We start from the raw sequence: 16,409 nt of genomic DNA, 5'->3' as shown, positions 1-16,409 counted from the left end.
AAACATGCTTAGAGAGCCTATCTCCATGAGGCCAAAATAACCAATCAGTTCATTGTCTCAATGAAAATAAATTGGTCCCAATGGTTTTGGAGTCCTGGACACTCATGTGAACACTGGGAAGACACACAGATGAGGTTCAGGAACACAAGTACAGTGTTGGGTGTGTTTTAGCAAGCAGGGTGGTAGCATCATGGGAAAACATTTCCCTTCCTGATACCGTTATATATTATTTTGTTTAGAGCTACCTAGTGGATTAAGGAATAAAATCAGAGAGACGCGATTTCAAATGAGAAGAAGGTAGTTGTCCACAGAGCCTAGACATTTCTATCCTTGGTGAGCTATGTCCCAGTTTCTCATGTGATAACTCTTCTTTCTTTTTTGTATTTTTTTTTCACGTACTAACTTTTCAATCAGGAGGGGTCCTCTTTTTTTTTTTTTTTTATGAAATTTATTGTCAAATTGGTTTCCATACAATACCCAGTGCTCATCCCAACAGGTGCCCTCCTCAATGCCCGTCGCCCACCCTCCCCTCCGTCCCACCCCCCATCAACCCTCATTTTGTTCTCAGTTTTTCAGGGTCTCTTATGGTTTGGCTGTCTTCCTCTCTAACTTTATTTTCCCCCTTCCCCTCCCCATGGTCTTCTGTTAAGTCCTCAGGGTCTACATAAGAGTGAAAACATATGGTATCTGTCTTTCTCTGTATGACTTACTTCGCTTAGCATAACACTCTCCAGTTCTATCCACGTTGCTACAAAAGGCCAGATTTCATTCTTTCTCATTGCCAAGTAGTATTCCATTGTGTATATAAAACATGATTTCTTTATCCATTCATCAGTTGATGGACATTTAGGCTCTTTCCATCATTTGGCTATTGTTGAAAGTGCTGCTATACACATTGGGGTACAAGTGCCCCTATACATCAGCCCTCCTGTATCCCTTGGGTCAATTCCAAGCAGTGCTATTGCTGGGTCATGGGGTAGATCTATTTTTAATTTTTTGAGGAACCTCCACACTGTTTTCCAGAGCGGCTACACCAGTTTACATTCCCACCAACAGTGCAAAAGTGTTCCCATTTCTCCACATCCTTGCCAGCATCCATAGTCTCCTGATTTGTTCATTTTAGCCACTGTGACTGGTGTGAGGTGGTATCTCAGTGTGGTTTTGATTTGTATTTCCCTGATGAGGAGTGACGTTGAGCATCTTTTCATGTGCCTGTTGGCCATCTGGATGTCTTCTTTAGAGAAGTGTCTATTCCTGTTTTCTGCCCATTTCTTCACTGAATTATTTGTTTTTCAGGTGTGGAGTTTGGTGAGTTCTTTATAGATATTGGGTACTACCCTTTGTCTGATATGTCATTTGCAAATATCTTTTCCCATTCCGTTGGTTGCCTTTTAGTTTTGTTGATTGTTTACTTTGTAGTGCAGAAGGTTTTTATCTTCATGAGGTCCCAATAGTTCATTTTTGCTTTTAATTCCCTTGTCTTTGGAGATGTGTCAAGTAAGAAATTGCTGCGGCTGAGGTCAGAGAGGTTTTTTCCTTCTTTCTCCTCTAGGGTTTTGATGGTTTCCTGTCTCACATTCAGGTCCTTTATCCATTTTGAGTTTATTTTTGTGAATGGTATAAGAAAGTGGTCTAGTTTCATCCTTCTGCATATTGCTGCCCAGTTCTCCCAACACCATGTATTAAAGAGACTGCCTTTTTTCCACTGGATATTCTTTCCTGCTTTGTCAAAGATGAGTTGGCCATACTTTTGTGGGTCCAATTCTGGAGTCTCTATTCTATTCCATTGGTCTATGTGTCTGTTTTTGTGCCAACACCATGCTGTCTTGATGATTACAGCTTTGTAGTAGAGGCTAAAGTCTGGGATTGTGATGCCTCCCACTTTGGTCTTCTTCAAAATTACTTTGGCTATTCAGGGCCTTTTGTGGTTCCATATGAATTTTAGAATTACTTGTTCTAGCTGCGAGAAGAATGCTGGTGCAATTTTGATTGGGATTGCATTGAATGTGTAAATAGCTTTGGGTAGTATTGACATTTTGACAATATTTATTCTTCCAATCCATCAGCAGGGAATGTCTTTCCATTTCTTTATATCTTCTTCAATTACCTTCATAAGCTTTCTATAGTTTTCAGCATACAGATCTTTTACATCTTTGGTTAGATTTATCCCTAGGTATTTTATGCTTCTTGGTGCAATTGTGAATGGGATCAGTTTCTTTATTTGTCTTTCTGTTGCTTCATTATTAGTGTATAAGAATGCAACTGATTTCTGTATGTTGATTTTGTATCCTGCAACTTTGCTGAATTCATGTATCAGTTCTAGCAGACTTTTGTTGGAGTCTGTCGGGTTTTCCATGTATAATATCATGTCATCTGCAAAAAGTGAAAGCTTGACTTCATCTTTGCCAGTTTTAATGCCTTTGATTTCTTTTTTTGTCTGATTGCTGATGCTAGAACTTCCAACACTATGTTAAACAACAGCGTTGAGAGTGGACATCCCTGTCATGTTCCTGATCTCAGGGGGAAAGCTCTCAGTTTTTCCCCATTGAGGATATTAGCTGTGGGATTTTCATAAATGGCTTTTATGATGTTTAAGTATTTTCCTTCTATCCTGACTTCCTTGAGGGTTTTTATTAAGAAAGGATGCTGAATTTTGTCAGATGCTTTTTCTGCATCTATTGACAGGATCATATGGTTCTTATCTTTTCTTTTATTAATGTGATGTTTCACATTGATTGATTTGCGAATGCTGAACCAGCCCTGCAGCCCAGGAATGAATCCCACTTGATCATGGTGAATAATTCTTTTTATATGCTGTTGAATTTGATTTGCTAGTATCTTATTGAGAATTTTTCATCCATATTCATCAGGGATATTGGCCTGTAGTTCTCCTTTTTTGCTGGGTCTCTGTCTGGTTTAGGAATCAAAGTAATGCTGGCTTCATAGGATGAGTCTGGAAGTTTTCCTTCCCTTTCTATTTTTTGGAACAGCTTGAGAAGGATAGGTATTATCTCTGCTTTAAATGTCTGGTAGAATTCCCCTGGGAAGCCATCTGGTCCTGGACTCTTATTTGTTGGGAGATTTTTGATAACTGATTAAATTTCTTTGCTGGTTATGGGTCTGTTAAAGTTTTCTATTTCTTCCTGTTTGAGTTTTGAAAGTGTGTGGGTGCTTAGGAATTTTTCCATTTCTTCCAGGTTGTCCAGTTTGTTGGCACATAATTTTTCATAGTATTTCCTGATAATTGCTTGTATTTCTGAGGGATTTGGTTGTAATAATTCCATTTTCACTCATGATTTTATCTATTTGTGTCATGTCCCTTTCTTTTTGAGAAGTCTGGCTAGTGGTTTATCAATTTTGTTTATTTTTTCAAAAAACCAACTCTTGGTTTCATTGATCTGCTCTACAGTTTTTTTTAGATTCTATGTTGTTTATTTCTGCTCTGATCTTTATTATTTCTCTTCTTCTGCTGGGTTTGGGGTGTCTTTGCCATTCTGCTTTTATTTTCTTTAGGTGTGCTGTTAGATTTTGTATTTGGGATTTTTCTTGTTTCTTGAGATAGGCCTGGATTGCAGTGTATTTTCGTCTCAGGACTGCCTTCGCTGCATTCCAAAGCATTTGGATTGTTGTATTTTCATTTTCGTTTGTTTCCATATATTTTATAATTTCTTCTCCAATTGCCTGGTTGACCCACTCATTCTTTAGTAGGGTGTTCTTTAACCTCCATGCTTTTGGCGGTTTTCCAGACTTTTTCCTGTGGTTGATTTCAAGCTTCATAGCATTGTGGTGTGAAAGTGTGCATGGTATGATCTCAATTCTTGTATACTTATGAAGGGCTGTTTTGTGACCCAGTATGTGATCTATCTTGGAAAATGTTCCATGTGCACTCGAGAAGAAAGTATATTCTGTTGCTTTGGGATGCGGAGTTCTAAATATATCTGTCAAGTCCATCTGATCCAACGTATCATTCAGGGCCCTTGTTTCTTTATTGACCGTGTGTCTAGATGATCTATCCATTGCTGTAAGTGGGGTATTAAAGTCCCCTGCAATGACCACATTCTTATCAATAAGGTTGCTTATGTTTATGAGTAATTGTTTTATATATTTGGGGGCTCCTGTATTTGGCGCATAGACATTTATAATTGTTAGCTCTTCCTGATGGATAGACCCTGTAATTATTATATAATGCCCTTCTTCATCTCTTGTTACAGCCTTTAATTTAAAGTCTAGTTTGTCTGATATAAGCATGTCTACTCCAGCTTTCTTTTGACTTCCGGTAGCATGATAGATAGTTCTCCTAACCCTCACTTTCAATCTGAAGGTGTCCTTAAATGTAAAATGTATCTCTTGTATACAGCAAATAGATGGGTCTTGGTTTTTTATCCATTCTGATACCCTGTGTCTTTTGGTTGGAGCATTTAGTCCATTTACATTCAGTGTTGTCTGTAGGTTTCATGCTTGTAGTGATGTCTCTGGTCCTTTGTGATCCTTGCAGCGTTTCACTCACAGAATCCCTCTTAGGATCTCTTGTAGGGCTGGTTTAGTGGTGATGAATTCCTTCAGTTTTTGTTTGGGAAGACCTTTATCTCTCCTTCTATTCTGAATGACAGACTTGCTGGATAAAGGATTTTTGGCTGCATATTTTTTTTTTTGTTCATCACCTTGAAGATTTCTTGCCATTCCTTTCTGGCCTGCCAAGTTTCAGTAGGTAGGTCTCCCACTACTCTTATGGGTCTCCCTTTATAAGTTAGAGCCTGTTTATCCTTAGCTGCTTTCAGAATTTTCTCTTTATCCCTGTATTTTGCCAGTTTCACTATGATATGTCATGCAGAAGATTGATTCAAGTTACGTCTGAAGGGAGTTCTCTGTGCCTCTTGGATTTCAATGCCTTTTTCCTTCCCCAGATCAGGGAAGTTCTCAGCTATGATTTGTTCAAGTACACCTTCAGCCCCTTTCTCTCTTCTTCTTCTTCTGGAATTCCTATGATTCAGATATTGTTCCATTTGATTGCATCACTTAGTTTTCTAATTCTTCCCTCATACTCCTGGATTTTTTTATCTCCCTCTTTCTCAGCTTCCTCTTTTTCCATAATTTTATCTTCTAATTCACCTATTCTCTCCTCTGCCTCTTCAGTCCATGCTATGGCCACCTCCATTTTAGTTTGCACCTCATTTATAGCATTTTTAGCTCTTCTTGACTATTTCTTAGTCCCTTGATCTCTGTAGCAATAGATTCTCTGATGTCCTCTACGCTTTTTTCAAGCCCAGCGATTAATTTTATGACTGTTATTCTAAATTCTTGTTCCTTTGTATTGCTTAAATCGTTTTTGATCAATTCATTAGCTGTCACTACTTCCTGGAGCTTCTTTTGAGGAGAATTGTTCCGTTTCGTCATTTTGGGTAGTGCCTGCGGCAGCTCCAAACTACAGGGCACTTCCCCAGGAGGGGTCCTCTTGACAGCTCTAAGGCAACCCTTTGTGGTTGTTGTTGTTTGAACTAGTTAGTATTCCTTCCTCCTCTGTCTCTTTTACTCCCCCCCAACGTTTGGTAAGACACAGTGAGTAATTCAAGGCCTGACCTTGCCTGGGCTACCAGCTTGGATGGGGAGGTGGAAATAGTGTGATCCGGAGATTGGTGCTTTAACACCCAGGCCCTTTGCCCCATACCTGGAGTTACTGCCTTCTCATTCCTGTCATCACCCCTCCTTTTGGGACCCGATACTATCTGTTGCTGCCACTTTAGCCTGAGAGTTTCATTTCCTGCTACTTTTTTCTTTAGACTGCTTTGTTTTGTGGATCAAAAGGCTGATAGTAGGTTAAGCCAAGCTAAATTTCTGAAATAGCTATGACACTGAAGTTGAGTTAGCATTTTAGCATAGATCCTCTATGGACAAAGAATGGAAAGAAACAGACATTTTAATATATCCCTTTCTGGCTTAAACATAAATCCGAGAAACTGTAAAACTGACCCATCTCTCTTGTTTTTCAGATAGACCACGTGGTGCAGGGCCATGCTGCCTTCCCTGAACTACAAGCCAAGGCCACAGCCAGGTAACTGCTGTCCCTGTTCCCTTTTGTAAGCTCCTGTGCATTCCTGCACTGAAGGCATTCAGTCCCTTTAGGCAGATGTGTGATTTTCAGTTCCTATGGGCAGTGAAGATGCCTGGCAGTATTTGGTTATAAGATGATCCAGGACGTACATGCATTAATTTTCAAAATGATCTAAGAGAATTCAAAGAAACTAGAGATCCCCAAAGAATATGCCAGGAACCCTGGCTGAGAGACTCTAATCTAGTAGAAGGAACATGGATTTGGGGATCAGAACTTCTTGGGTTCAAGTTCAAATCCAGCTTTACTCCTTACTTGGTGTGTGACCTTGGGCAAGTCATCCAATCTCTTTAAGCCTTTCTCTTCATCTGTAAAACTGAGGATATTAACTGCTACAAAATGATTTTCAGGAAATGTTGTTAAGCGAAGAAAGCAAAGAAGTGTTTACAGTTCCCTTCTTTTTATGTAGAAGAAAGATGACTATAAGAAACTATATGTGTACTTACTTGTGCAAGAGAAATGCAGGGAAGTTAAATCAGAAAGTGACGAGACTGGTTACCTAGAGGTGGTGGGTAGGCATGCAGTAGAAATATGGGGGAGTGTGAACAGCGTCATAGGTGGAAATGGTACTTCTTTGAGTACGTTTTTCGATATACCCTAATTCTTAGAACCATGGTGATGCTTCTTGTATCCCTGAAAATAGAAGGGAGGGAGGGAGGGAGCAAGGTTGGTTAGGTAGGTAGGTTAGGTAAGGTAGGTAGATAGATAGTTATGAGGATATACGTATGTGGTGAGAATAGGCAAAATAAAATACAGTTAGCAAAAACGAAACGTATTGTATTAATGAATAACATAACCGCACTAAGAAGGGTTTCGGAAAGAAAAGAACTAACTTAAGTAATTTTGGAAAAAAATGTTTTGATAGTATAATGTATGGTTAAAGATAAAATAACTATACTTGAGTATTATAGTCTAATTCCTAAATTTGTTTTTCATTAATGTCTGGATGAGCTCTTCTGAAAATCTGTCATGTGTATACCACAACTGAACAAATAAATAACTACATTATGGATAATGGGAGCCAGGTTTCTCTTAAATAGGGAAAGGGAAGCTTACAATGAACCCTATGGTAGTGGGTGGAAATTGGAGATATTAGGATCAGATTGTGATTTTGTATGTATGTGTGTAGGTGTAGCTATGTACAGATAGAGCTATAGCTATAGAGAGAAATAAATCCAGTGTGTATGTTCATGTGTGAGTACACATACATATGTTCCCTGTGTTCTCTGCTGAGATGGCCTAGAACCAATGACCCCTAGGAGCAGTTTGCATGGCTAGCACCAGATCCTGGTTTTTAAATAGTGTTCTCTACCGAAAAGTAGGTTTTAGAAACATGGCCGATTCCAAAGCGAGAGCGGGGGACATATACACATGAACGTTTTGTGATGCCAGAAAGTAAGGAACTACTCAAAGAAGAATTGTCGAAGGGCACAGGAGCCAGCACTAAGAATCTCTCAGTGGTCTTTGGGGACAGTTTGATCAACTGAATTAGTAATGATAGTATAAAGTGACTCCTTGAGGCCATACTTATTGAAGAAATAAGTAGGGAAGAAAAGGCAGATTTCCCTTTGCACTGCAAGGACCATGTACTTGAAATTAATAAATGTGGAGGAGAGGTGCCTGTGTGGCTCAGTCAGTTAAGCATCCGACCCTTAGTTTTGGCACGGGTCATGATCTCATGGATTGTGTGTTCAAGCCCCGCATCAGGCTCCGTGCTGATAGTGTGGAGTCGGCTTGGGATTCTGTCTCTTCCTCTCTTCCTCTCTCTCTGCCCCTCCCCTCCTCATTCTCTCTTTCTCTCAAAATAGATAGACCTTAAAAAATAAATGTGGAGGGAATAATGGAACTAAAAGATCATTGTTAGGCAAACAGCACTTATTGCAAGCAAGAATCACCAATGGATGCTGAAATTAGTGAGTGAAAGTATGATGCTAAGCAGGATACATGCATAGTCCCAAAGTATCTCACTCTTTAATAGCAAAGGAAAAAGGGTAACTTCACAGTGGAGAGATCTGGCAGACACACCTCTCTCATGATTCGTGAGTTCGAGCCCCACATCAAGCTCTGTGCTGCCAGTGTGGAGCCTGCTTGGGATTCTCTCTCTCTCCCATTCTCTCTGTCCCTCCCCACCCTCTCAAAATAAATAAATAAACTCAAAAAAAAAAATAATGTACTTATGTTAATTTCTTAGGTGATGAGTATAGGAAAATCTGTGTACTATTTTTGTAACTTTTCTGTAAGTCTAAAGTTACTTCAAAATGAAATCCATTTATTATTTTTTTTAACTGCTTAAGACAGGAGTGCTGTTGGGCCTTTTTAGAAAAGTAAGGTATGCTATAATATTAACAGAAAAACCCCATGTAGCAAGTACATGGAAAATGAGAGACAGTCTAAGGTAGAGGTTAATACCATAGACTCTGGAGCCTGTTTGAATAGTGGGTAGCATATGGTGACAAGGGTCAAGCTGTTCTAAGTTTTCAGGGAATTAAAGTAGTAGTGATGGAAGTTGTTGTTATGGGTGTCATTACTTATATTAGACATTTCCACCCCACCAAGGGGCTTACATTCTAATAGGGGAGGCACCTACACAGAGCAGAATGAGATGCATACTATACTAGAACGTAAGCTGTCTGGGGGCACCTGCGTGGCTCAGTCGGTTGAGCATCCAACTTCCGCTCAGGTCATAATCTTGTGGTTCGTGAGTTTGAGCCCCACGTCAGGCTCTCTGCTGTCAACACAGAGCCCACTTTGGATCCTCGCTCTCCCTCTCTCTCTATCTTTCTCCTGCTTGCGCACTCTTTATCTCTCTCTCAAATAATAAATAAACTTAAAAAAAGCAGTCTATTGTCAGGGTGTAGATAAGGAATGGTCCTGCAAGGGAGTTTGAGGAAAGCTTCAGAAGCTTTCTCTTCTAGCAATCCCTGGTTATGACCCTCTTACCACTGAGAGGGATCACACCATGTAACTTCATCAACTCACACTTTATTTGGCTTAGAGACCATGTAACCTAGAGCAAGGGTTCCTACCTTCAGATCATGAGCGAACCCCTTAATTTGTGTGCAGAGTTTTGTTGATTGTATTCTTACGGGTATAATTCTCTGAAGGGAAGCCATCACTTTCATCAGATTCTTGAAGGAATCCAGCATTCATAAACCACAAACCCAAAGACAAACACACAAACACAAACCCAGTGTTCTTACACTGGATTTGGAGTTCAGAGATTTGGATTCAAACCCCAGCTCCCAACATGCATCATCATATGAATTTGTTTCCCCGTCAGAACATGGGGTAGTCACTCTGCAAGAACCAGCCCTGGGTACCTCTGAGAATTTGTTTTGATTTTAATGAGGTAATGTATTTGGCAAGGCTTTGTAAACTCTACTGTGACAATTATGACAACAGCTCTTTCTGCCACTATTACTAATGGTTATAAAAGTGGAGGATGTTTTGGTGGTGGTGGTTCTAGGGTTAAGCAGCAGAGCAGTCATCCATAACCTGCTGACCTTCTTGCGGAAAGTGTGGTAAAGTAGCCAGAATGCTGGGCTGAGAATTGGAGGTCTGGATTCTTGTGCCATTTCTGCCATAATTGTCTCAGTGACTCAGTTTCCTCACCCATAAAACCACAATAATACTTCCTTGCTTAACTCATTTTACAGATGTTATGTGGATGAAAATAGATTGTGGAAATGCCAGTCTCTGAAGATCTTAAAGCCCAATACAAACCTAAGGGATAGGTAGATTTTGGAATGCAATATTCAAAATTTCCACAGCTCTACTCAGTGAATGAGCCTCATGTGAATAGTTTTTATAGAGAAGAAGAGAGAGAGATTTATGGATTAGTGTGCAGACTCAGAGAAACAACAGCACAGGGTGGTGCAGAAGCAGCAACTCATAGAATTCAGAACTGGAGTCAACTGGATTTAAATCCCAACTCTTTCCACATACTAGTCGACTTTACCCCGTCTTCCTTCTACCTCCCTGTATTTCTCCCCTTTTAGAGATAAGCTTCTCCAAAGCATTGCCTCCATCCTTGGTCACTATTTCCTCACTTTGTATACTCATCCCTTGCCCACTTCAATTTGAATTCTGTACCCATTGACCCCTGAAACTGTTAAGGTTAAGGTCCCTAGTGACCTCTGTTGCTGAGTCTATAGGGTGCATTCCAGTCCCCATCCTTGGACTCTCAGCAGGATGTGGCATCAATGAACACACCTTCCTCTGCTTTATAACACTCTCTTTCCTTGGCTTTCTTTCTGGAATGTTAACGTCTCCCAGTTTTCTTCCTATATCTCTGGCTTGTCCTTTTAGTATCCTTTTCAAATTCAAGACTATCACATCAAAGTTCTTTACAGCTAGGGTTCTGGACCCTTTTCCTTCTCTCTTTGTCATTCTCCCATGATGCTCCCATCTATGTATACTCTTGGCTTCATTTCTTTCTTAAATTTTACATCCAGCTCGTATATTTAGCAGGTATTCAATAAATGTTGGTTCTCTTTCCTCTCACGTTGCTTCTATTGTTTTGTAAAAGAAAGCGCATCTCTGTCTTACAGATCTATGAATAGAATATCCCAAGACTACAGAGGTCTTAGGACGAAATAGGCATGACTTTACTGAAGTGAATTTGGCTGTTTGGAAAGGACAGCAAATCCCTTGGAATCAGAGACTGTAGGTCTCTTTTGGTGCAGCTTGAGGCTCTCTGAAAGCAGAGTGCAAGTTACTCCTGCCTTAGAGCTTAGCATCAGCAAATCCTATTTGAAACTGTAAGAACAAGTGCTGATAAACAGATTTAGTATTTCATACTCTTGATTTGCCATAATCTTCTCAGACCCATCCCTGAAGAGTGATGTTTTGTGAGCTTATAAATTAAGTAAACAATAACTAGATGTGCTCGTGCGTGTAATTGGCAACCATAGTCTCTCTCTCTCTCTGTGAGGCCAAACTTTCACTCCTTAGACAGAGACTGCCTTACACTGATCATAACTTTGGCTCTTTTCCCCTAAACTGTCCTTTATTGTCTTAATTCTCTTATAGAACCTTAACTCCCACTGTCTCAGAAGGAGGTTCTGGTGATAGCAGAATTTGGTGGGGAGGTGTTGGCACAAACCACAAGCGCTAGATTCAAGGTTGGCAGCAGAACAAAGGTGATGAGTAATGAGTGTCTTATGAGCATTTATAATAGTGAACAAAGTTAAAAAAAAGTCCCTATTTTCATGGAAATTATATATACACAATAGATACATACAAATTGTGTGTGTGTAGGTAAAGAGCACACATTTGCACACCAGGAGTTGATCCTGAAACTTTCTAAAGAAAAACAGATGAGGGGCATGTGGGGGGGCTCATTCGGTTAAGCGTCAGATTTCATCTCAGCTCATGATCTCATGGTTTGTGAGTTCAAGCCCCATGTCAGGCTCTGTGCTGACAGCTCAGGCCTGGAGCCTGCTTCGGATTCTGTGTCTCCCCCTCTCTCTGTCTGTCCCCTGCTTGTGCTCTCTCTCTCTCTCTCTCAAAAATAAACAAAAACAGAGATGAGTAAAGAGACAGAACGAGGGGTGTTGAGGTGATGGATGGGAACTCTTTCAGGTGAGGAAGCCATCTTTGATGGGGTGACACTTGTGCGGGACTCTGAATAAAAAGTGGAAACAAACCATGACTCAGTGGGTTACGTGGCAACTGAAGAGTATATAAAATAATGAAGTCTGTTTATCAGTACTTGTTTCTGCAGTTTCAAGTAAGATTTGCTGATGGCTTAGCTCTGAGACAGGGGTCATCTGTTTTTGGAGCTCCCCAAGCCATACCAAAGTACCTGAGGAACAGCAAGGCCCCAGGCCTTGAGGCAGCAGCCTGCTTGGGGGGCTCCGGGAGACTATAAAGGCCCTTGTGGCTGGACCAGACGGGGAGGGAGTTGGGAACAGGTAAGGGCTTGAAAGTTAGCCAAGGCCAAACCATGGAAGTCATTGAAGGTAACCATGAAGACCCTGGCTTTTATTCAAGGTTTTCATTTCTGAGCCGGAGGAGAAAGCCACCATCAGATTTACCTTAGAAGGATTGCTTTGGCTGCTCTGTGGAGAGGACACAAGACCCTTTTGGTGAGGAGAGAGGAACAGAGTAGAACAGAGGGCCCCTAATGTCAGCAAGCTCTCAGTCTACCAAAAGGGGACGACTGTAATCAGACGCCCAGCCTGTTGTGAGTTACTTTTACAGAGGTCACTGCAAGCAGTGATCATTTCTTGTGCTCTCCTGGTTTCAGGCCCCTTGAGATTACCGGAATGAAGTTTTCCCAAGCCACGTTTTCTCTCCTAACCTTTCTTTTCTCCCACTCTCTTGGATTTTTCTGCCATTTCTGTAGGGACAGTCAGTGTTTCTCAGTCTGATTTATTTCTCAGACCTTTTTTTTTTTTCTTTTTGCCACTGTGATTCCCGTCATCCCACTGAGGATCACTTCCTTCAAATGCACTGGGCCCCATGGGCCAAATCTCAGGTGCATTTAAAGCTCCTCATTAAAGGCTGTGTATATTCCACTGGAGCAGGGAAAGGAAAAAGAAAAGACAAGAACATTTATTGAGAACTTGCAGTGTTCCTGACACTGCTCTTTCTGATAGCTATATATATATATACGTATATATACGTATATATATATATACGTATATATATATATGTATATATATATATACACATACATACATATATATGTATAATTTCATTGAATTCTTTTTTTAATCAATAAACTTTATTTCTTTTTTTTCTTTTTTCTTTTTTTTTTACTTTACATCCAAATTAGTTAGCATATAGTGCAACAATGATTTCAGGAGTAGATTCCTTAGTGCCCCTTACCCATTTAGCCCATCCCCCCTCCCACCCTCCCTCTAGTAACCTTCTGTTTGTTCTCCATATTTATGAGTCTCTTATGCTTTGTCCCCCTCCCTGTTTTTATATTACTTTTGTTTCCCTTCCCTTATGTTCAACTGTTTTGTGTCTTAAAGTCCTCATATGGGTGAAGTCATATGATTTCTGATGAGGAAATGAGGATTAAAGGGACCTCTTCGACTCCACTTCTAAAGATTATTCTCACTTTCCATTCTCCTCTGGTGTTCTCAGATTGCTTCCGTGGCCTTTATGGCTCCTTGAGTCTCGGCCCCTCATTCTGACAACTGGGGCCATCAGTCTGTCAGCAAGTATTTACTTGGGCTCCCCTGAGCTAGGACAGTCATGGAACGAGGGTGATGATATTAACACCTTTCATCCCCTAGGATGTGCCAGGATAATCACTAAATTCTTGATGGCTCTTGAATGAGAAATGTTTCTTAAACAGAAATAAGCTACATATCATAATGCCTTTCTTTGGCTTCTGTTTTGCATGCAAGGATTAGAAAGTACTTGGGGCATTGGGGTCCCCTCAGAAAGACTGAGGACTGTGCTGACTTAGGAAATAAATTCTCCATTTTCTCCCTCTCGGTGGTTACTGTTGCTCAGCATAGTGCCTGGCACATGGAAGGGGGGTGGTGTCCCAAGATATTTTTCCTCTTCCCCGCTCCATTCTGAGGTGTAGACCAGAGTGCCTGGAACATCATGTCCATATGACTCCAGAGATCCGCCCTTTGGCAAACCAGTGGTACAGTGAAACATAGAGTTGTAAACAACCCAGAAATTCCAGTTCTGGTATTCTGCGTTGGAAGACATGTATGTAACACAGTGCCATGTAGGGAGAGCTAGACAGTGAATAACATCTTATGCCAGACAAGAAAGTTTGTGCTTTATCTTGAGAATAATGGAGAGCAGCCCCTGAAGGGTTCTGGGTAGGGGTGTGAGTCATGATCACAGTTGAATTTTAAAGTTTACTTATTCATTTTGAGAAAATGAGAGAGTGAGAGAGTGTGCGCAAACAGACAAGGGGCAGAGAGAAAGAGAGAGGGAGAGAGAGAATCCCAGGCAGGCACAGGCCTGTTAGCACAGAGCCTGACCTGGCAGCTCAATCCCCCAACTACGAGATCATGACCTGAGCTGAAATCAAGAGTAGGACTTGATTTCACCCAGACACCCCCTCCCCACACCCCGAGTTGCATTTTAGAAGAATCACCGAGGAAGGAGTGTAGGAAACCTAGTTGGGAGTGGGCAAGATTTCAAGAATGGACTTCCAAGAGGAACCATTGGTTGGGTTGTTGGCTATCTGACCTGGAACTCAGGAAAGAAATGAGCAGGAGACACGAGCATATATTTGAAAGTCCTCAGCCCTAGATGGTACCTGGAGCCACGAGAGGAAGATGGGATCATCCAAGGGTATGGAAAGAGGGACAAGTCTCTGGGAGACTTAAGATATTTAAGGGACAAGTAACGAAAGAGAACCAGCTGGAGAGGAGGTACGAAAACCAAAGGAGTATAGTGTCTGGAATCAAGAGAAAGAGAACCAATGAGTAAGAAGTGGTCAAATGGTACAGAATGAAAGAGAATTCAAGTAAGATAAAGGCAGGAGATGGTCCATTGGAGCTGGAAGCAAAGGCTATCGTTCCTGACTGTGGGACCAGTTTTAGTAGACTACGTATTGCAGCGGGTCAAGAGGTGAGGAACTGAAGACAGACAGACTTCCTCAACTCCTAGAAAGGACATACATGTCTTCTTCTAGACCATGTATTATGATTTTTGCTTTGAAATTATGGTCACTACACTTCTGGGCAGCCCAAGAATCCAAAGAATTAACTGATTTATAGAGAGGGAGGAGAGAGTAGAGATTCCAGGGGTGCTATCCTCATCTAAGATTATAAATAATAAAGTCTGTGAACAGTCTTCCCTGACTCTTGGATGTTTCAAAGCTAGAAATGAATTTCCTACGAGGGGAAGGGAGGGGGAACTATTTATTCATTACCTCTCATTGTACAGTGCTGAGGCTATATATTGAATCTTCACAGCAGCCTGTAAGGGAAAAGAATTAGTCCTGAATATAGAAAAGTTAATGAAGCTTAGGGAATTTGTGTACCTGACCACCCAGCTGCTACACAGTGAATGTACTGTGTGAAGGTTGCAACTGTGTTTTCTTCAACATATGTAGTGGACCGGGGCAGCAGGAATTTCTCCCTCTGACCAAAGATACGTGAGCCTGGGGGTTGTGAGAGGGAAGGAGAAGCACACACTTGAAACAGTTGATGTGTGATTCCCGAGCTGGGAGAGGTCAGACCGCCATTTGAGAAGGAATTGGTAAAAAATAAAAACATAAAAAATAATTAAAAAAAAAATACAAAATGAAACAAAGTCAGAACCAAAAAAGGCATCATGTAAGGTTAAAATTATGTGAATAATGATGTGCATTTGTTATTATAATGTTTTCCAAGTGCATTTCATTTTGAATGATATACTCAGATAGCACACATGGTAAGGTATAATTGGAAAAACGTGCAGGAGAATGGCCGCATTCAAAGAATAAACATACAGCTGTGAGGAGGTTAGGAGTCAAAGGGGTAAGCATATGGCCCGTCCCCCAGGGATCTCATTAGTGCATGAGTGACCATATATGTAAGAGGCTAAACGAATCTCACTGTTTGCAAAGACCCACGGTAAATGAGACAATGACAAATCAATAGTAATTAGGCCTATAGGTTCTTATTGACCCAGATGTCTGAAACCAAATGCCCTACCCTGAGATTCCTTGAGAGGCAAATGAAAAGATTTATAGATGTGTGCTTTAAAAAAAAAAAAAAAAAGCCCTTCGCTTTAAGTGCAGTGATGGTATTCTGAAGTCGGATGTTGCTAGAATCAGTGCAGACTCTGGATTCTGGCTCGGATGGACGTTCCTGTGGCTTTTGTGGTCAATGTTCCTTTTGGACCGTGAGCAGAGAGAGTTGGGAAATAGAAAACCAGGATGTGATTGTATTCTACCCAGGTATATGGCTCCGGCCCTACCTTCCAGGGAGGCCTCCAGGATCCTCTCCTAACACTGTCAGAGAATCATGCTAAAGCAGAGTTCGAATGTGGGCTTTGACAAGTCTTTTCCAATCTGGGTTACAGATATGGCTTCAGAATCCCTCAGAGAAGGCTTTGTTTAAATTTGAACTTGGTCACTTGTCTTCACTTCTTTGAGCATCTTGCATAGGCCTGCACACGTGCACACAGACATACTCCCTCACTCTGGCACTTACGTGGAGCAGTTTTGGTTTTCTATCCTTCCTATATTGGAGTTCCACACAAAATTTTTATTTAACCAGGGGCACCTGGGTGGCTCAGTCGGTTACGTGTCCAACTTCAGCTCACTTCATGATCTCACAATTCGTGGGTTCGAGCGCTGCGTCAGGCTCTGTGCTGATGGCTCAGAGAC

At 41.1% G+C, this 16,409-nt stretch overlaps 1 protein-coding gene across 12 annotated transcripts in view; it reads left to right on the top strand.

The window, feature by feature from the left end:
* The window catches only part of FGGY (FGGY carbohydrate kinase domain containing), a 425,441-nt gene that overhangs the window by 293,093 nt on the left and 115,939 nt on the right, over positions 1-16,409 (top strand). For all 12 annotated transcript variants that reach the window (XM_060624862.3, XM_078451860.2, XM_078451859.2 and 9 more), the window contains one exon: positions 5,988-6,049. In XM_060624862.3, coding sequence (XP_060480845.2) covers positions 5,988-6,049 — 62 coding nt within the window. The remainder of the gene's footprint in view (positions 1-5,987; positions 6,050-16,409) is intronic.

This window comes from Panthera onca, chromosome C1 (assembly GCF_046562875.1).
Source record: "Panthera onca isolate mPanOnc1 chromosome C1, mPanOnc1 haplotype 2, whole genome shotgun sequence".
NCBI lineage: Eukaryota > Metazoa > Chordata > Mammalia > Carnivora > Felidae > Panthera > Panthera onca.
The sequence above is the reverse complement of the archived record's forward strand: the minus strand, read 5'-3'. Positions and strand labels throughout refer to the sequence as shown.